The sequence below is a fragment of the Desmodus rotundus genome, chromosome 1, assembly GCF_022682495.2.
Source record: "Desmodus rotundus isolate HL8 chromosome 1, HLdesRot8A.1, whole genome shotgun sequence".
In the NCBI taxonomy this organism is placed as follows: Eukaryota; Metazoa; Chordata; class Mammalia; order Chiroptera; family Phyllostomidae; genus Desmodus; species Desmodus rotundus.
The window spans coordinates 110,441,957-110,463,983 of record NC_071387.1 but is presented as its reverse complement, the minus strand read 5'-3'; the positions used below and the strand labels follow the sequence as shown (position 1 = coordinate 110,463,983).

General features: G+C 37.7%; 1 protein-coding gene across 4 annotated transcripts in view; it reads left to right on the top strand.

Annotated features, from left to right (window-relative positions):
• Nucleotides 1–22,027, top strand: part of PDXDC1 (pyridoxal dependent decarboxylase domain containing 1) — a 51,616-nt gene that overhangs the window by 13,856 nt on the left and 15,733 nt on the right. For all 4 annotated transcript variants that reach the window (XM_045204375.3, XM_024571707.4, XM_045204376.3 and 1 more), the window contains exons 5-13: nucleotides 1,401–1,547; nucleotides 3,163–3,352; nucleotides 5,859–5,927; nucleotides 6,654–6,732; nucleotides 11,473–11,557; nucleotides 12,459–12,507; nucleotides 12,660–12,761; nucleotides 13,619–13,744; nucleotides 15,837–15,887. In XM_045204375.3, coding sequence (XP_045060310.2) covers nucleotides 1,401–1,547; nucleotides 3,163–3,352; nucleotides 5,859–5,927; nucleotides 6,654–6,732; nucleotides 11,473–11,557; nucleotides 12,459–12,507; nucleotides 12,660–12,761; nucleotides 13,619–13,744; nucleotides 15,837–15,887 — 898 coding nt within the window. The remainder of the gene's footprint in view (nucleotides 1–1,400; nucleotides 1,548–3,162; nucleotides 3,353–5,858; nucleotides 5,928–6,653; nucleotides 6,733–11,472; nucleotides 11,558–12,458; nucleotides 12,508–12,659; nucleotides 12,762–13,618; nucleotides 13,745–15,836; nucleotides 15,888–22,027) is intronic.

Below are 22,027 nucleotides of genomic sequence, written 5' to 3'. Positions count from 1 at the left end.
ATTGCTGCAACTGAATTGATTGGTGGCAGGCCACGTCGTCTGTAAATCATCCATTTGTTTTATTTTCCTTTTCATCTATTTAGCTATTTACTCAGTTTCATTTTCTCTTTAGTTATTTTAAAGTTAAATTTTTTGAATAAATAATGCATTCTCCCAGTTCAGATTTCAAAGATAAAAAGAGTACACAAAGAGTTTTCCTTCTTACATCTGCTTCTCTTATTTTGTTCTCCTCCTTAGAGATAGACAATGTTGTGTATTCTCAGAAATATTTTACGTGTGTGTATACACAAACAAAATAGCTTTAGTAGGCTCCTCCAGTACACAAATACTATGCACATTGTTCTGTACCTTGCTTTTTTAATTTGTGTCTTGCAGTGCATTGCATATCAGTACACAAGTAGTTTTCTCTTTTAAGAACTGTTTGGTTTTACTTTGAATAGATGAACCACATTTTATTTGACTAGTCTCCTTGTTGTGTTTTACTGTTGCAAACATCGCTGCAGCCAAAGTCTTTGTACATGTATAATTTCTCAGAGAAGCAAATGTTTCTGGATATTAAAGTTCCAAAGTGGGATTACTGGGCCAGATAGTTTGTATATTTCTAATTTTGATAGATATTGCCAAATTTCCCTCCATGGAACCTGTGCCAGTTTACAGTCCCACCAGCACGGTATGAGAGTACCTCTTTCCCCACACCTTTGCCTGCAAGAGTGTTAGCAGACTTAAGGGTTGTTGCCAGTCTGATAGGTGAGAAATGATATTTCATCATAATTTTAATTTGCATATTCTTGTGAACCATGTTAAGTATCTTTTTGCATGTTTTAAAACCCATTTATATTTCCTTTTCTATGAACTGTCTCCCTTTCCCAGTACCCTGTTTGATTTTTTTTGGCTTTTTAAAAATTGACTTACAGTTATTTTTATAAGGAAAATTAGTCCATTCATTTTAATTATCTATAAATACCTAGTTCCCTTTAAATTTGCTATATTTTTGTTATAAATAGCTATTTAATGCAAGGAATTGATCTTCATCTAATGATTCTTTAAAAAATTGTTTTCTGCACATTTTAGCTCTCCTTTCCATAGTTCTTATGGCTGGTATTTAATTTTTAAAGAATTTTAGGAAAAAATTATTCCCAAAGTTTGTATTTTTATTACATATTTAATAAATAGAAGGATATTTATCTCCTAGCAGTTTTTTAAATGTTTTTCTTCTCCAGACTGTCAATACTTTATAGGCATTGAATTTTCCAAATTCATCTGAATTTGTGCCTTTTAGGCCATTAAGTGGATTTTCAGCCTGACGGAAATTTCTGTGAAATAATGTCTCTAAAAGTTTTACTTCTTTATTTGTGTTTTTACTAGTATATATTTTTAATCTAATAAATTTTGATTAACAGAATCCAGAGTATTGGAGAACAAGGTCATATAGCCTTGTTGGGACATAGTCTGGGAGCTTATATTTCAACTCTGGACAAAGAGAAGTTAAGAAAGCTTACAACTAGGATACTTTCAGACACTACCTTATGGCTATGCAGAATTTTCAGGTAAAGACTTTATGAGTAGTTCCTGATAAAAATATTTATGAATTGGATATGGACTGTGACAGATCTTTTCTGGTGTTATACTATCTGTGTTCAGATTTGCCTCTTCCCCTTCCTCTTGGAAGGCTTACTTAACCTCTCCATGCCTCAGTTTCCTCATCTATTAAGTGGTGGTAGCATTAATATCCATTTCATGGCATTGTTCTGGGGAAGAAATGAGCTAATGAATTCATACATGTAAACAGCTGAGCCCTGCCTGGTGTGGCTCAGTGGATTGAGCACCGTCCTGTGAATCAAAGAGTCTCCAGCTGGATTCCCAGTCAGGGCACATGCCTGGGTTTGGGCCAGGTCCCCAGTAGGGGGCGCTTGAGAGGCAACCACACTTTGATGTTTCTCTCCCTTTCTCCCTTCTTCCCCTCTCTAAAAATAAATAAATAAAATCTTTAAAAAATAAGAGCCAAGAACATATAAGCACATGCTTGTTGGATAATGCCATCAGTTCCTTACTTTTAGAGTTGCTGATTGGCACATGTCAACAGACCTTAGAGCAGTGAAACAGATTAAACTTTTTAATCAAAGTTGTAACTTATACTTTATTAGAAAGGAAATGTGATAAGGAAAATGAATAGGTGTTATGAAATTGAAATTTGCTTTATACTATGATAATGATGGCATTATTAAGGAATTATAGCAGATTGAGGATTCAGTAGAAGACATAGGACTGGTAGTATTTTTATGTTAATGCTTTTATGGAAAAGGAATGATTACCTAACATTAGAACATTTAACTTGGGAGACTCACTTTCAGATGTCAAGAAAGAGATAGGCCTGTAAGAGTGTAAGTTTGCGTAACTATATTGCAAAGGAGAAAATTCCTTTTATTTTAAGTATTTTATTTATTTACTTTTAGAGAGAGGGGAAGTGAGGGAGAGAAACATCAATGTGTGAGAAAAGATCGGTTGCCTCTCACACGCCCCCAAGTGGGGAACTGGCCCACAACCGAGGCATGTGCCCTAACTGGGAACCAAACCAGTGACCCTTCTGTTTGCAGGCCAGCACTCAATCCACTACACCAGCCAAGACAAGAAATTTTTTACTAATAAAATTCTAATACCTGTAATTGAATTTCTTTCTCCCTCCCTTCTCTAGGAGATTAAGAAGAATAAAAAGTCCCCAGCAAATAGTAGTGAAAGTGAAAGTCAGCCTGATTAGTGTTTTTGACAATTTTATGTAGTTCGGATGTTTTAGAGCTAAAACTCTGCTAAGAACCATGCCTGCATTATCCAGTGCTAGCCTTCTTATAGAATAAGCCAAAACCATGATATCCTACCTTTTTATATCTGAGGGACTCCTATTCTTTACTGATTTTCATATTTTCTGCCTTGTATGGAGTTGGGTATGGACGAAAGGTCATTGCCTCTGTTCCTTTTAACCTTCAGCTGTAAGGAGTTGAAGGTTAGCAATCTCAGATGAGGGTGATTCCTTTCTCCTTTGACTGATCTAGGTGACAGTCTCTAGGCTGAGAAAAGAATTGCTTCCATGATTACAAAATTAGGATGTAAATCAGAGTGAACCAGAAATAAGAACATATTAATCAATATATGGGTGTCTCTTAACAGGTATGAAAATGGCTGTGCTTATTTCCATGAAGAAGAAAGAGAAGGACTTGCAAAGATCTGTAGGCTTGCCATTCATTCTCATTATGAAGACTTTGTAGTAGATGGATTCAACGTGTTATATAACAAGAAACCTGTTATATATCTTAGTGCTGCTGCCAGGCCCGGCCTGGGCCAGTACCTTTGTAATCAGGTAATGTGGTGGAAGGTGGGCATTTTAAAGATCAGATGTTTCGTTCTGCCCTGGAACTTCTTAAAGTGTGTAGACCCATTTCTTTAGCTGCTGTTCTTTTCAAGTGAAAAGAAAGATGGGTTTTTCAATATGCTTGTTTTTTTTCATTATAAGAAAACACATAAATGCATATTAATGAATTTATATATGTACCTTTTTAGTTGTCCAGAGGCAACCGCAGTGGATATTTTACTTTATTTCTTTCCAGGCTTTAATCAAAGGCTACATATGTGTTTTTTACATGATTATATCTGGCTTTTTTCACTTACTATTATAACAGGTATATATCATATTTTAACAATTCTTCAAAGTAAAGTTAATTTTAATGTCTTCATAATATCCCTTCAAGTGACTGTATAGTGTTTTAACTGTTTCCCTTTTGGACACTTAGTGTTTACATTCTTTTGCTTTCTGTGACCAGTGTTAATACTCTTTGTTTAGTACTGTTATGGGCGTCTTTGTACGTAAAGCTTTTTCTATATTTAGAGTTATATTTCTCAGATTTTCAGAGTCAATATAGAATTACTATATCAAAGAGCATTATTATTTTTAAAGTTTATAGTGAATTTAGCCCAATTAGGGGGCTACCTTGAGACAAGAAATTACCGTATTTTGCCATGTATAAATGCACTACCGTGTATAATGTGCACCCCCAGTTTAAGTACTGCCCATGAATAATGCTCATCCTTATTTTTCCCTCAGAAATTTGGGCAAAAAAGTGTGCATTATACACAGCAAAATACGATAAGTCTCTTGGCCAAGAATATTTTAAGGCAATACCCTTAGGGTTGGAGAGTTTGTCTTTCTTAAGGTGGAAGAGCCCTGGGGAGATAGATGGGGGGAAGTCAGGGGCTTAAGGTGATTCTGAGCCGTGGTCACTAGTGTCAAGAAATTATGTCCTCTTCTTGAGGGTAAAAAAATGGGGAATTTTATAATATCCCAGTAGGAACACGAAACAATTTACTTATTGAGTACCCACTACAGGCCAGATTCTAATGGACCTGAGGCTGTTGTGGGACAGCAGTCCTATCTTCAAAAGATGTGTGACAGTATTCTGTTAAATGAGAAGGGCAGGGGGCAGAGGAGTATATATATGTGCAAAAGTTTTTACATACTTACATGAGTATTTTTATACCAAGAAAAATATATATAAATATATTTATGCCTAAAAAATGTCTGGAAGGTCACATTCTAACCTGTTAACACTAGTGGATTGGTGGCTTATGTGGGGGCATTTTCACTTTTAATTTATATATATATATATATATGTGTGTGTGTATATATACCGTATTTTTCAGACTATAAGACACACTTCCCCCCCAAATTTGGGAGGAAAATGGGGGTGCATCTTATAGTCCGAATGTAGCTTACATTTACATTTGTGAAATATTATGTTATTCATGTTATTAAATATTTTACCACATTTTTTGACTTCAAAATTTTTTTTCCTATTTTACTCCTCTAAAACCTAGGTGCGTCTTATGGTCCGAAAAATACAGTATATTAGATTTTGTTTATTTATTTTTAGAGGTGGGGGGAGGTAGAAAGAGGGGGAGAGAAACATCAATGTGAAAAAGAAACATCATTCAGTTGCCTCTTGTACGTGCCCCAATCTGGGACTGAACCCACTACTCAGGCATGTGCCCTGACTGGGAATTGAACTGGCGACCTTTCGCTTTGAGGGATGACGCCTAACCAATTGAGCTACACTGGTCAGGGCATCTACATGTATTTTTTTATTGTGTGCATTGTTTGGGTTTCACTTTCATAATTTAAAAGATAAATCCTTTAAGGGGGAAAGAGTGTGAATAAAGTGCTTGTTAAATTTTTGATCTTTAACTTTTACCAAGTCTTAGTTATATAAAACAATATGCTGCAACTATTTAAAAATTTCTAAAACTATCAACTCCACAAGGACTTGTGAGCTAAAAGTAAAGAACATAAAATCTGACAATTACTATCTTTATAACTCTGATTTCATTTCCTTTAAGAAATGTACATCTGCTAGGTTATATTTATTGATTTTTTAGGAGTGGAGTGGACCCATAAATAAGGTATTCTTTGAATGCCTTTAGCTGGTGTTACTAATGTTTGGAGGAAGGAGCCTAAATTATCCTCCAAAATGCTCAGGGTTCAGTTGTTTCCAGTTTGGAAAAGTTCAGTTGTTTCCAGTTTTGTTCTTTGGTATATAAAATATACCAAAGATAGTAACTCATTTAGTTGACTCATTTAGAAAATTTTACATTGTCTCTGCCCTCTTGTAAGACATCTCAGCTTCTGAAAATTCACCCTTCTCTTGGCTTAACTTTCTAGTTATGCTTTAACATCTATTTATAATATTGAGAGTTCCTAAGGAGAGAGAGTGTTTAAAAAATAATTGTGACTTGTCTCAGAGTCACATTTTTTGAGGGCATAAGTGAATGGTGACAAAGAGCTTTCTTGTAAAATTGTATGTTTCTTCTTACAGCTTGGCTTGCCGTTCCCCTGTTTGTCTCGTGTGCCCTGTAACACTATGTTTGGATCCCAGCATCAGATGGTGAGTTCTCCTTTTGGTTTGTAAAATTATACAGAATTGTGTTTTGAAACTGTCTTCCTTTTAACTGAAGTTGTGTTTGCTGGCCTCCAGATAATTATTAGCCTATTCATTTATTGCTTTGATCTTCCATTGCACACTAAAGCCAGATGCAAAAGGGATAGGCTTTGGGGTTCTGCATTTCTTTTAAATGTTTTTTTTAATTTATTTTATTTATTGATTTGAGAGAGAGAGAGAGAAACATCCGTTTGTTGTTCCATGTGTCCACACACTCATTGGTTGCTTCCTGTATGCACCCCAACCAGATATTTAACCCACAAACGAGGTGTGTCTGGACGACACTCCAACCACCTGAGCTACCCAGCCAGAGCTGCATTTCTGTTTTCAAGATAGTTTGGTTTTCTGTACATTGATTTAGTTGTATGAATGAGTAACTAATAGAGATACATTTTTGGCTGGTTTTGGGGATTGAGAGAACATTTTCTTTAAACATAAATGTTTAAAACTAGAGAATGTTGGTTCTATATATGCAGTTTTAACTTTAATCATACTTAAAATCAAGAAAAACTATTTGATTTTTCATATTTATGATTAGAGAAACTAAAAAAGTTTTCAAGAATTGATTTGAGTGATTAATTTTGAGAGTCCTGTGTATTTCTTTTGGAAGTTGTAATTTTTCATTGTATAACTTTTATTCTGGTCGCCTCATGTTTTGTCTTTTAATCCCAGGATGTTGCCCTCCTGGAAAAAATGATTAAAGATGATATAGAACGAGGAAAACTACCCCTATTACTGGTTGCAAATGCTGGTAGGTATCATGAATCTGAATCTTAAATTTTGAACATGTATGAGACAGACTAAGTACTTAGCCTAAAATAGTCCAAGTCTTAAGAAATACTTGTGTGCCACATTTTTAGGATAGCCCTGTATGAGTATTGTGGTAAGAATTATAATAGTAAAGTTGGCTCATTTGATTCCCTTTAATTGTTGTTTGTTTTAGGAGTTATTTCGTTTGTGTGTGAATGCTTTTTCATTTAGGTTGTAAGTGCCTCTCCTTCATGTGCTTCCTTTCTAAGTTGAATTTTAAAATGTCATACTTGAATGTGCACCTTGTAACAGCAGGTCAATTCCTATTTTCTGCTCTGCTTACCATATTGTGTTTAACATTATTTGAAGTTCTAGACAATGCAATGAATAAGAAAAATAATTAACATACAGATTGAAAGGAAGGATAAACTGTCTTTATTTGCAAATGGCATGATTGTACAGATAGAAAGTCCTGAATAAGTAAAGCAAAGAAAAGTCATTGGAACTCATAAACAAATTTATTAAGGTTGTATAATTTCTGTATACTAGTGACGAACAATTGAAATCGAACTTAAAATGTTATTCATAATGGCATCAAAAAAATGAAACTTGATGGCTAAGTTTAAGAAATGTATGAAAGATTTGTATACTGAAAGCTACAAAATGTTGCTGAGAGAAATTAAAAAAGACCCAAATAAATGCAACGATAAGCCATGTGCATGATTGGAAGACTTAAGTCTTATTAAGTCAGATCTCCCCAAATTGATCTATAGATTCACCTCAACCCATATGAAAATCTAGGCAAATTTTGTAGAAATTGCTAAATCTTATTGAAATTGATAAGGTGATTCTAAAATTTATATGAAAATACAAAGGATCTGTGAATAGCCAAAATAATTTTTAATAGAACAAAATTGAAAGACTTACCCTATGTGACTTTTAGACTTACTATAAAGCTACAAATAAGAGAGTATGAGATTAATTGAAGAGAATAGACAGTTCAGAAATAGACTCATGTATATATGATAACTTGATTTTTTTTTTTAACAAAGATGCCAAGATAATTCAAGGGAGAAAGGATAGTCTTTTCCACCGGTGTAGTCTTGGAACAATCAGATGTGCATGTGGGAAAAATTGAACCTTAACCCTTACCTCACTCTGATTATAAATGGTTCATAGACCTAAACATATGAGACAGAACACTAAAACTTATTGAAAAAATGTAGATCTTTGTGATCTTGGGGTAGGCAAAGATTTCTTAGGACACAAAAGGAATGAACCATAAGTTGGACTTTATCACAAATTAAAAGCTTTTGCTATTCAAAAGACTCTGTTAAGAAAATTGAAAAGGCTAGTTACAGACTGGGGGAAAGTATTTGCAAAACATTTTTCTGACAGAGGACTTTATGAAAATCCGTAAAGAAGTTTTACCATTGAGTATTAAGGAGACAAATAATATAGTTTTTTTAATGCACAAGAGATTTGAACAGGCACTTCACCAAACAAAATACCAATATATGAATGTTTAAGCACTTAAAAAGATGCTAATATCAGTTATTAGAGAAATGGAAGTTAAAACTACAGTGAGCTGCTATTAAGTATCTGCTAGAATGGAGAAAATAAAAAAATTCAATGCCAAATGCCGGTGAGAATATAGAGCAACTGGAACTCTCGTACATTGCTGGTAGGGAGCAAATAATGTTACAGCTATTCTGAAAAATAGTTTTGGCAGTTCCTAAAAAGATTAAACATAGAATTGGATACGATCCATTAGTCCCACTTGCAGGTATTTATCAAAGAGAAAAGAACACACATGTCCACATAGAGAATTGTATGCAATACTCATAACTGGAAACAACCCAGATGTCCTTTACCTTGTGAATGGATAAACAAGTTGTGGCATATCCATCTCGTGGGCTGCTAAGTAATAAGTATAAATAGTTACAGATATACTTATCCACAGGGATGAATTTCAGAAGCATGCTAACTGCAAAAACCCAGACATAGAAGAAGTTACATAGCATATGATTATATGAAATTCTAAAAAAGACAAAAGTATAGTGACAGAAAACAATCAGTATTGTCCAGAGCCAGTGGGGAGTAGAGGAAAGAGTGAAACTTTGGGGTGGGGAGGATCCTTTGGGGTGATGGAAATATTCTCTACCTTGACTGTGTTGGTGGTTACACACTGGTTACTTTAGGCAAAACTCAGTGAACCATACACTTAAATGAGTGGATTTTATTGCCTGTAAATTATACTTCAGTCAATGAAGCTAGTTACAGTTGCTCCTTGGCTATAGGGAATTGGTTCCAGAACCCTCCCCCTGCCTTGGATACCAAAATACACAGATGCTCAAGTCTCTATTATAGTGTAATATGTGCATATATCCTGCATTTACATATGGGCTACAGCAGGATGTGCCTCCACATGAATTTGTATGTATTCAGCATAGTGCTTAGTGCATAGCAGATTCAAATTTTGCTTTTTGGAACTTTCTGGGGGTTTTTTCCTGAATATTTCTAATTCAAGTTGGTTGGCTCCAGGTGTGTGGATACAGAGGGCCAACTGCATTTTAAAAATAATAATAAACAAAAAACACATACCCATCTTATTATTAGCAGGAAAACCACCACTCCCTGCCTGATTTAGCAAACTGTATGTTTAAAAAGAAACAAACCCACCCATATTCAATCATTCAATAGATAGGAGAGGCTACAATTTATATGTGACTGAGTGACTTACCAGTATGGCTTACTCTCCATGAGTACACATCGCAGGGGTTAGCCAGCAGACATTGCCAAAAAAAGTTGAAAAGAGAATCTGAATGTGGTCAAGTCACTAAAACACAGTACCATGCTTTAGTTTTGATGGGTCATATGACACAGTTCATGCATTGGCCTTTGATCTTGTTTCAACTAAAACGAATATGTCAGTTAAGTTTTTTTTGTTTTTTTTTTTTAATTTTATTTACTTGTATTTAGACAGAGGGGAAGGGTGGGAGAAAGAGAGGAAGAGAAATATCAATGTGAGGTTGCCTCTCGCATGCCCCCTACTGGGGACCTGGCCCGAAACCCAGCCATGTGCCCTGACTGGGAATCAAACCATTGACCCTTTGGTTCACAGACTGGCGCCCAATCCACTGAGCCACATCAGCCAGGGCTCAGTTAAGATTGTTTTTAAAATAGAGACAAACTTGCAAGTTGGGGAAGTTTTCAACTCTTTTCCTACCATAAATCCTGCAGAAGAATCGCTGGCATCAGTTTTATTTGTTAAGGCATTTAGTAAGGTTTTAAAATCTTACGAGGTGGGATTCTGCTAAATGGAAATTAGTTGGGATATTAGGTGGGATTCTGCTAAATGGAAATTAGATAGTTGGGATAATACGTGACTCCATACTTTGTTTATGCTTTGAGAAGAGGGATCTGCCCAGCAAAAGCTATAGTGTAAACAAATTAGCAAGGAGATAAATTAAAGTGTTTAATATGTTCAAACTGACTTCAGAATACATGTTCTATATTAAAACAAAGGACCTCCAAATTTAGTTAAAAACATCTTAAATTCATCTATGTATTTTTCATTTTTTTTTTTCCTCACCCAAAGACATTTTTTCATTGCTTTTAGAGACAGGAAGGGAGAGAGTGGGGGAGAAACATCGCTTGGTTGCCTTCTATGCGTGCCCTGACCAGGGATTGAACCTGAAACCTGGGTATGTACCCTGACCAGGAATCAAACCCATGACCTTTCCATGGGTTGATGCTTCAACCAACTGAGCCACACTGGCCAGGGCCACGTTTTTTGTTTTTTGTTTTTAATAAAAGGACACCTGTAAATAAAAATAACCCAGAAAGTAACAAAAAGTTAGAGTAGGAAAAGCTATCTTGGACAAATGCTAACAGAACAAAAGTACTTAAGCAATGTTAGTGTGAGATAAAATAGGCTTCATATTAATTACAATTCATGTAATCTAAGAGATAACAGTTATAAATGCTTATAAACATCAATTTGGGAGACTTGAATGTATTTCTCATGAAGCAACAATTCAAGTAGATAGAAAATAGTATATAGGGGATTTAAAGAACACAATTCACAAGCTTTTTTTAAACCATTAAAAAAAGTTTATTTGTTTGCTTGTTTATTTTTAGAGGGGAAGAGAGGGAGAGAAACATCAATGTGTGGGTGCCTCTTATGCACCCCCTACTGGGATCTGGCCTGCAACCCAGGCATGTACCCTGACTGGGAATCAAACCAGCAACCCCTTGCTTCTAACCAACACTGAATCCACTGAGCCACACCAGCTAGGGCTATTTATTTCCTTTTAGAGAGAGAGGAAGGAAGAGAGGGAGAGAAACATCAGTGAGAGAGAAACATTGATCTGTTGCCTCTCACACATGCCCCAACCCGGGACTGAACCTGTGACCCAGGCATGTGCCCTGAGTGGGAATCAAACCGGTGACCCTTCACTTTGTGGGATGACACCCAACCACCTGAGCCACTCTGGCCAGGGCTGCAAGCTTTTTTGTAGATACGTGTAATGGAGAATACACACTCTTGAAAACTTGAATCATCAATTTGCAAAAGTTGATTTTAAGCCAGTCCACAAAGTAAATCTTAATAAAACAGATATAATACTACTTCCATCACAGAGAGATAACGTATATTAAAGCTCTTTAATTGTTCTTTAAAGACTCAGAAAATATTTGTTCCTTTTAGTATCTTTTTTGTGTGTGTGTTTTATCCTAGGAACTGCAGCAGTAGGGCACACAGATAAGATTGGACGTTTGAAAGAACTCTGTGAGCAGTATGGCATATGGCTTCATGTGGAGGGGTGAGTGGAGGGTGGGGTTGGCTCCATGGATGGCCTGCACATAGCGCTCCTGAGGAGTGGACATCCAGGCTCTCACTTTGTTATGACATTTGTCACTAAGGGCTCTTTTGGGTTGTAGATAACAAGACAACCCAAATTGGCTTAAGTGAGAAGAGATTTTATTGGTTCACATAACCAAAAAAAATAAAACACAGCAGCGTTAGGATTGGCTTTAGGCACAACATCAATCAGGACTCAGTGTGTCACCCCCCTACTGCCCTGATCTTGCTTTAAGCTCCTCTGTGCTGGCTCTGTCTATATAGATAGATGCTCCTGTTACGGTCCAAAGTGGCTGCAGCAACTCCAGCCTTCTTTCCAGGTTTGTGTCCAGTGGGTCAGAAGTCCCTGCAAAAGTCTCATACCAAGCACTGTGGCCAAGAAAATGTTTAAGTTATTTGCCCACCTCTGGGGCAGGTGGTGGTGTCTCCTCCACCCAAAACTGAGGTCTGATAGAGGAGATTGGGATGGCTTCCCAGAAGGCCATTTGAGTGCTGCTAAGAGAAGAGAGGGAGAGGATGCAGGGCAGCCATAGTTGTCCGTCCACATCCAGCACATCATGCAAGGGAGGTTTCATTTTACCTTATCCCTCTGGGAAAAAATGGTGACTGGAAAATAATAGTTGTGAAGGGTGTAAGGCTTGTTATGCTAGGTAGGAGACATGCCCTGAAATACATTTTCAAGGATTTCCTGAAATTTGTATGTACTGCATTTTCTGTTGCTGTTATAAAAGCTAATAACACAGCTGAAAGACAGCAGAGCCTCTTTCTTTCTTTCTTTCTTTTTTGTTTTTTTTTGAAAATACATACTTAGTGAATGAGCAGCAGTACGTAATTAGTTCTTAGATTGGTGTTTTTTCTTCCAGTGTGAATCTGGCAACATTGGCTCTAGGTTATGTCTCCTCTTCAGTGCTGGTATGTTGTTGATTTACTAAATACTGTATTTTTAAGAAGGAATTTCAAATGCTTTAATCCCTGATGGCTCTTCACGGTTTTTATGAATGGAGGAGGGTGTTGGGTTTCGTGTATTCTAATAGTCTAACAAAAAGCGGTTCTCTCTTTGGTAGGCTGCAACCAAATGTGATAGCATGACATTGACTCCAGGCCCATGGCTGGGTTTGCCAGCTGTTCCTGCAGTCACCCTTTATAAACACGACGATCCCGCCTTGGTAAGCCTGCTCTCACTGGCAGGGAGTGGGGAGTGACTCGAAATCGTTGCTGGGCCTGGGGGGAAAAATACAGAAAAGCAAAGGAAAAAGCAAAAAATTTCCTTAATATCACTTCTGTGACTTTTTATTTTTCAAAAACTTTTTAACAGAAGTGAAACTGTGCCACATGTACTTTTTCTATTTATTTTCCCATACTTCCCTGTGTGTATAAAAGAACATTTATTATATTTTATGATTGCATAATCTGTCACTTTAATACCACAATTTATTTAATCATTCTCCATCTATGAACTTTTGGACGTTTTCAAATTTTTGTTCCTGAAATAATCAACATAATTTCTGTGTTTCAAATTATTTCCTTAGAATAAGTTCCCAGAAGTGACATTCCTGTCAGAGTAGTTAGAGCACACTGTCTAGAAGGTTGTAACAAAGTATAGTGATGGTTTTTGACAATGGACCACTTAGTGGCTCCTGCAAAACAAGCTTTAAGTGATTCTTGCTATAACAGTTGATTTCTTGCCCAACTGATAATGACCAAGTATTCGAAGACGATCAGAACAGCCTTGGAAGGGGCTGCTTCTTGAGTTGCTACGAGCTGTGGCTCTGAGATGTGACCCATCTATATTCTTACCCTGGTTTTGCCACATCTCAGACATGAAACCTTGAGCAAAGCAGGGTCCCTGAGTTAAGTTGCCTAGAATACTTACTTCATAGAGTTGCTGGATGATCGAATAATGCAAGCCACGTGCCTGGCATAGCATCTGACAAATACCAAGTGCCTAGTAAATGGTAACTAGATAATTCTAGCATGTGATTCCATAAGCTTTGGTTAATAAACTCATATTGGCTTCTTTTAGACTTTAGTTGCTGGTCTTACATCAAATAAACCAGCGGACAAACTCCGTGCCCTGCCACTATGGTTGTCTTTACAATACTTGGGGCTTGATGTGATTGTGGACAGGATTAAGTATGCATGCCACCTGGTGAGTAGCAATCTAAATTTTAAATGAGTCACAAATTCTTTCTGGCAAAAGCAGAGTCAGAAAAGTACTGCATTGATTTAGCCTCCATCCAGTACCTTGTTGTCTGGATTTTCTGTTTCATAAGCAAGCGTATTAATAACATGTATACGTTTCTTGTTCAAAGTTCTCGGAGAGACTGCTGGGGTTGTCCCAGCATTTGTTTCCAAATGAAATCAGATTAAAATGCATGCTGTTGTCAGCATGGGATCAGAAAAGAAGTCACAAGATGACAGCCGAGGAGTGGCGAAGGATGCCAAAGGGGCCATAAATGTTCCCACTTGACTGACTCTTGAGGATAAAGGAATGTGAGGGTGAGGGGTTGATTGTGGATGGCATGTGTACTTTTAACATCAGCTGGCTTGAGTTGCCTAATTGCAAGGCTTTGGGAGACAATTTTAATTCTGTTTCTCTTTGAGGTGTTCTAATTTTGAAAATTATATAGTTATGCTGTAGTTTAGAAAGCAGAAATGTTGTATTTATGCAGTTGGAGAACTGAGTCCTACCTAGTCTAAAAGCATGATGTCACCTCTATACCTCCCTTTTCTTATCTGTAAATAGGGATAATGACATAACAGAAGATCATTTTGAGGACTTAATGAGTTGATGCATGTAAAGCTTACAGTAGTGCCTAATCATACAGTAACTTATGCAAATAGGTTTAAAAGTAAATCTTCATTTAAATATATACTTGGAGAATTGGCACTTCCTCAAGTGTCTTTTTTTATGCTTAAGAAAAATTAGTATTTTCATATTACTGTAGCAGTAGTCCTCTAGTTCATAATGTTCAGATGGTCCATCTGTGTTGTTGCAGATGGCAAGATTTCATTCTTCTTTAGGGTTGAGTAATAGTCTATTATAGTCCACATATATATCACATTTTCTTTATTCATTCATCTAGTAGTAATAGACACTTAGGTTGTTTTCATATCTTGGCTCTTATCTATAATGCTACAATAAACATGGGAGTGTCTATATTTTTTCAATTTAGTGTTTTTGTTTTCTTCAGATAAATACTCAGAAGTGGAATTGCTGGATCCTGTGGTAGTTCTGTTTTTAATTTTTGGAGGAACCACCATACTGTTTTCTGTGGTGCTGGACCAACTTACATTTTTACCAACAGTGCACAAGAGGTCCCCTTTCTCTATGCTTGCCAACACTTGTTATTTCTTGTCTTTTTGATAATAGCCATTCTAACAGGTGTGAGGTAATATCTCTTTGTGGTTTTAATTGGCATTTCCCTGATGATTGGGGATGTTGAACATCTTTTCACATATCTGTTGGCCATCTTTATATCTTCTTTGGAAAAAGTCTGTATAGATCTTCTGCCCATTTTTTTTAATCAGAGTTGGGGGTTTTTTGCTATTGAGTTGTATGAGTTCTGTATATACTTTAGACATTAACCCCTCGTCAGATAAGTGATTTGCAAATATTTCGTCCTATTTAGTAGGTTGGCTTTTCATTTTGTTGATGGTTTACTTTGCTGTGCAGAAGCTTTTTAGTTTGATGTAGTTCCATTTGCTTATCTTCACTTTTGTTGCCTCCACTCAGTAGTTTTTGAATGAGTGAATGACTTAAATTGCTAATATAAAAAATTCACTTGCCCTGGCCCATGTGGCTCAGTTTGTTGGAGCATCATCCCATAACCAAAGGGTTGTGGGTTTGGTTCCCAGTCTGGGCACATACCTGGGTTGCAGGTTCCATCCCCTGACTGGGTGCATATGAGAGGCAACTGGTTGATGTTTCTCTCTCCCTTTCTCTCTCTCTGAAAGCAATGAAAAAACTGTCCTCAGGTGAGAATATAAATAAATTCACTTATGTCTCGTTAGAAAAAGCTCTTCTAGACCACAAAATATAACTTTAAACTGAAACAATAGGAAATATTTGCAGGTGTTGAAATGCAAAAATTGGCAACTGAACTTAGAAATCACCAAGATGCAGATGGCTTTGTCTGCCTGAGATCCTTGTTTGTAGACCTGCAGAAACCTCCTGAAAATTCTTAATATGTTGCGTCGATATAATAAAATTACATAAGCTTTTTTGTTGTTACTTGCAGAGTCAACTGTTGCAAGAAAGTTTGAAGAAAGTGAACCACATCAAAATCTTGGTATAGTATATAATTTGATGTTTTTGAAGTAAATAACTTTTAACTTTAACAACTTAGAATGCTTTTTCTTCAGACTACATTTCTGTGGGATTGTGGCAGCTGTAGTAAAAATACATTCATTTTAATTTTTTAATTAAAAATTTTCTTGTTATAGTTTACATGCAATATTATTTTGTATTAGTTTCAGGTGTACAGCATATTGGTTAGACAGTCATATGCTTTACAAAGTGTTCCCCCTGGTATTTCCAGTACCCAGCTGGCACCATACATTACAGTTATTACAGTATTATTGACTATATTTCCTATGCTGTACTTTAAAAACCACATTCTTTGCAAGAGACTCATGCACGTACTAATAACCTAAATCTGCAGTTAGCATAAAGCCTAGACATTTGCACCATACACTGTTTGAAACCCTACAGTGCTTTTCATAGAACCCAATTGTACTTTTATTGTTAAAATTAAGAATTGCACAGAATTAAATTACACCATTGACTTTACTTGCCTAACAACTGTAGAACATCTATCCTCCTGAAATGAGAAATTATTTTATCTCTCGGAATGCTTTGGTCTACTCTTTCCAAAGCCTTCTGATACCAGAGTTTTCATTTGCACAAAGGGGAATAAGGAAGAGAAAAGCAAGTGCCTTGCTCTCGTCTCCCCTGGTGTTTTCCTGAAAGATATCAATCAGTCTACCAGACTACTCCCTGGGGATAATAACTAGACAAGGAAACGAGGGTTTAGTAAGGCTGATAACCAAGTGTCAGTTCAGGTTTGAATGTTTTCATGATTTTCTTTATTGTATTTTAGAAAATATATAGGTCACATTCTAATTTAAGCACGGTCACTGTGTGTTTGTTTTACAATTTTGCAGGATACGTTTGCGTTTTAAACGAGTATTTGCTTTTATTTTGGGTTGAAGTTAGTGCAGCTTATTTCCCTTTTAGTGCATGGTTTGGTTTACATTCCTGAGAAGGGGCTGCTCTGCATGGCCTCCTGAGCTTGTAGCCTATTCTGAGTTGATCTTAGTTGACCCAAATTCCACCTCAAAAGAGCAGAGGGGCCCACTGGAGAAGCCAACAGATGAATGAATGTAAGTCAGGAGACTTGGGTTTTAATTTCAGCCATTCCACAGGGGCCTGTGACATTGAGTCATTCTCTTAACTGCCTAAGCCCATGAGCTCAGCAGTCAGTGAAGGTATGTAGGTTGTAATCAGAGAAACCCAAATTATGAATTCAAACAAGCAAGCTGGTAGGAATCAAGACAGTGGTGGGCCTGTGTACTTCCTCTGCCCCTCCCTTGCTGAGCCTGCTCAGGCTCCCCTGACATCCTCTCTGCTTCTCTCATTCTCCAAACAGGGAGGATCTGATGGTGCTAGTTAATCACCAGTTGATCTGGAGCATCTTTGTAAGGCCACATATGGCCCAGACATAAACCTTGACCATCCCTCCTTCCAAAGACTGCTTTTCTCATTTGGTGATGCAATATTTGCTGAACACTGTGACACAGTGTGGCCTGTCCGTAATCGTCATCTTTGTCACAGCTGCTCTTGTGAAATGCTTGCTGTGTACAATGTAAGGTACTAAGTACTTCACATGCATTATTTCATTTAACCCTCACAGCAGTCTCCCTTGTACATGCTGTTCCTTCCACCTGGAAACACTGTTTTCCCTAATTCTTACCATGACTGGTTTTTGTTTTTTAATTTTTTTTTCATGACTGTTTTCTTATCCTTAGATCTTAGTTCAGATCTCACCTCTTCAGAAAAATCTTTCCTGACCACTCTATCTAAAATAACCCCCACCATCCATCATTCTCTATCCTTCATTGCACTTACTATTACCTAAAATAGTATTATATATTTGTTTGTTATGTGTTTTTCCCTGTAGAAGCTTCATAAAGGCAAGGATTTTTGTCTTTTTTTTTTAATGGTTTTATGTCCTGTGCCAAACACAGTATGTGGCACAGAATAAGGCATTCAAGCATGAATAAATAAATCTAACCCATGATTTGGATGCAATGTCTATTCCCTTTTTACTGGTTAGGAAACTAAGGCACAGACAGGTTGAGTTGCCCAGGCCACACAGCTAGGAAGTGGTACAGCTGGAATTCAAACTCCAAAGCCCAGGTTGTTCACCAGTGGACCATTCTCAGGGCAATTTGCAGGAGAAATTAGTTTATTTTGCCTCAGTGGCTTGTTATGAAGGGCATATATGGGAAGGCAAATGAGGGTTGTAAGACATCATAAAACATTGGGTTGGCCAAAAAGTCTGTTTAGTTTTTTCTGTAAAATAAAGACACATTTTTCATTTTCGCAGATAACTTTAATGATATGGATACTTTGACTATGTCAGCTATCTCCCACTATTGGCTTCTAGTGGGTAGAGGCCAGGGGTGCGGCTGACCATCTTCCAATGCATGAGCCAGCCCCACAGCAAAGAATTATTTGACCAAAATGTCAATAGTACCAAGAAACTTCACAAACCACATTTGACTCGTTCAATCAGTCACAGCACCTTTTCCATACACTGCACAAATCTTTTTTTGCGCTTCAGATACATTTCACCTCTCTTGAAATGCAAAGCATAATATGCTGAAAATGTTACATATCTTCTTCCATCTTCAGTATTAAAATGGCTGCACAAAAATTCACCAATTTTGATAAGTTTTTTAAATTATATTTTATTGATTATGCTATTACAGTTGTCCCATATTTACCCCTTTGTACCCCTTACTCCCTCAGTCAATCCCCATACTGCTGTTCATGTCCATGGGTCATGCGTATAGGTTCCTGGCTACTCCATTTCCTGTACTGTACTTTACATCTCCATGGCTATTCTGTAACTACCTATTTGTACTTCTTAATTTCCTCACCTCTGCACCCATTCTCCCTCACCCCCCTCCCATCTGGCAACCATCAAAATGCTTTTTGTATCCATGATTCTGTCCTTATTCTTCTTCTTTGCTTAGTTTGTTTTTTAGATTCCATTGTTGATAGATTTGTATTTATTGCCATTTTATTGTTCATGGTTTTGATCTGCATCTTTTTCTTAAATAAATCCCTTTAACATTTCATATAATAGTGGCTTGATAATGATGAACTCCTTTAGTTTTTTCTTGTCTGGGAAGCTCTTTATCTGCCCTTTGATTCTAAATGATAGCTTTGCTGGGTAGAGCAATCTTGGCTGTAGGTTCCTGCTTTTCATGACTTTGCATATTTCTTGCCAATCACTTCTAGCCTGCAAAGTTTCTTTTGAGAAATCAGCTGTTGTTGGTCTTATGGGAACTACCCTGTAGGTAACTAACTGCTTTTCTCTTGCTGCTTTTAAGAGTCTTACTTTATCTTTAACCTTTGGCATTTTAATTACACTGTGTCTTGGAGTGGGTCTCCTTGCATCCATCTTGTTTGGGATTCTCTGTGCTTCCTGGACTTGCATGTCTATTTCATTCACCAAATTAGGGAAGTTTTCTTTCACTACTTTTTCAAATACATTTCCCATTTCTTGCTCTTTCTCTTCTCCTCTGGCACCCCTATGATGCGAATGTTGGAATGCTTAAAGTTGTCCCAGAGGCTCCTTACACTATCCTTGTTTTTTTTGGATTCTTTTTTCCTTGTTGTTCTGATTGGTTGTTTTTTGCTTACTTATTTGCCAAATCGTTGATACGATTCTCGTCTTCATCTACTGTACTTTTGTTTCCCTGTAAATTGTTCTTTATTTCAATTAGTGAATCCTTCATTTCTGACTCAATCTTTTTTATGCTGTTGAGGTCTTCACTAAGTTCCTCGAGCATCCTTATAACCAGTGTTTTGATCTCTGCATCTGATAGATTGCTTATCACCATTTCGTTTAGTTCATTTTCTGGAGTTTTGATCTGTTGTTTCATTTGGTCATATTTCTTTTTCTTACCATTTTGGCAGCCTCCCTGTGTTTGTTTCTGTGTGTTAGGTAGAGCTGTTATGACTCCCTGTCTTGGTAAGTGTGGCCTAATATGGTAGGTGTCCTATAGGATCCAGTGGCACAGCCTCTCCTATCTCCCAGGCTGGGTACTTGAGGTGTGCCCTTTGTTTGGGCTGACTACACCTTCCTCTTGTTGAGCCTTGATTGCTGTTGGCAGGTCAGTGGGAGGGATTTACCCAGGCCAGTCAACTGTAAGGACTGGCTGTGACCACTGACCACCAACCTGTGTCCTCTGTGGAGGATCAGCTGTCCGGGAGCAGGGTGGTGTTGCTCCCATGTGGTCTGTAGCTGTCCACTGGGTGCACAGGCTCTGGGGTTTCTGGTGGTGCAGGCCATGGTCAGCCTCCACCTGTGTCTGCCTGGGTTTTCCTGCCTGAGCTATGAAGCAGTCTGGTATGGTGCTACTTACGCTGGGCTTGAAGGTTCCCAGGCAGAGCCAAGCTGTAAATCTAGGCTGGCTGCTGCTAGTGCAGAGCCTGGGGTCACTTAGCAAGAGGCACAGGGGCTAGGGACTCAGTGAGGCTGGCTGGCTGTTTGTTTGATAGAATTTAGGAAGTTGTGAAGCATGAGCTAAGACCAGCTATTCATATGGAAAAGCAGATTGGATGGGCGCATAGATTGGATGGGATGGAGTCTCAGGGATCTCCAGGGCAGGGCAAACAATAGTAACCAGGTTGTTGGAGTCTCAGATATGGCACCAGCCTGATGTGGCTCTGTGGTGTCAGGGTTCAGAAAAGGGACAGTGGCCTCTGTCTGCATTTCTGTCTGGGAGAACGCTGTCCCCCAGCCTTGGCCTTGATGCCAGATACTTCATTTTCTTCCTTTATGCCACTGGTGCCTTTCAAGCTGCTACCCAGGTGCTAGAGTCTGCATAGGTAAGTCCACATGTGGGTTCTTTAAGAACTGCTTGGGACTTTAGAAGTTTCTTTCACCAACTCAATCCCCTGTTTCTCATCTCTGCCCCTCCTACCAGTGTGGATGGATGTGGTTTCTTTAATTCCATAGTTGTCAGAATTCTATTCAACTTGATTTCTGGTGACTCTGAGTGATGGTTCTATATTTTAGTTATAATTGTGATGTGGTTTTGTGAGGTGTCGATTCATGTTTATCTATGCTGCCATCTTGACTGGATGTTGATAAGGTTTTTTTTTTTAATGCACATTGAGATGACAGCTGTCACAGTACGGTTGGGGTGCATACAGGAGGCATCTGATGTTTCTTTCACATCGATGTTTCTCTCCCTTTATTCCTCCCTTCCCCTCTCTCTAAAAATAAATATAAGTAAAATCTTTTTTGAAAAAAGAATATGGAATCATTGAATCCTCACAATGTCACAGTGGTATTATTTCCATTTCTGTTGTTCAAATTAGTATGTGTCCAGAGTCCCATAACTAGTATGTGCAAAGCCAGGACTTGAACCCAGGTTACCTACAGATAGTTGTCTCCCTTCTTCAAGCTTGCATGGGTGTTCTTCCTTCCCATCTGGATGGCCCTTCAGGAGCATATCGCATCCCTGAAACATAGATCCATTCCTCCAGCTCACCAGCACCAGCACTGGCGCCTTTTCCAGGGTTCCAAGGGTGACCCTAGTGACCTGTTTTGTCAGTATACCAACTCAGGTCTTCTCTGCAGCTTTGTTATAATAAGGCTGTTATTTTACTGGACTCTCATCTAGCACATGGGTTACATTCTTAAGTCACAAGGGGATAATATTGTCACTTTACACCTGAAAAAATCTCAAAATGCCCCTATGGGTTAGTTTACCTGGTTTTATGTTTACATTTCTGCTGGCTTTTAATATTTTCTTTGTTTTTTAGTGTTCTGCTGTTTTCAGAATGATATATCTAAGTGAGGATTTTTTTTTTTTATTGAGACTTGTGCTTAGTTAAACTGAGGATTTTTTTTCTAAATATTTTATTTATTTTAGAGATAGGGGAAGGTAGGGAGAAAGAGAGGGAGAGAAACATCTATTTGTGAGAGAAACAGCAATTGGTTGCCTTTCACATGTGCCTCAACTGGGGACAAGGTCTGCAGCCCACGCATGTGCCCTGACTGGGAATTGAACTGGCGACCTTTGGCTTTATGGCATGACGTTCAACCCACTGAGCCATGCTGGCCAGGGCAGGAGGATTCTTTTTTTTTTTTTTTTTTTTTCTTTAAATCAATTATGTAGAATTCAT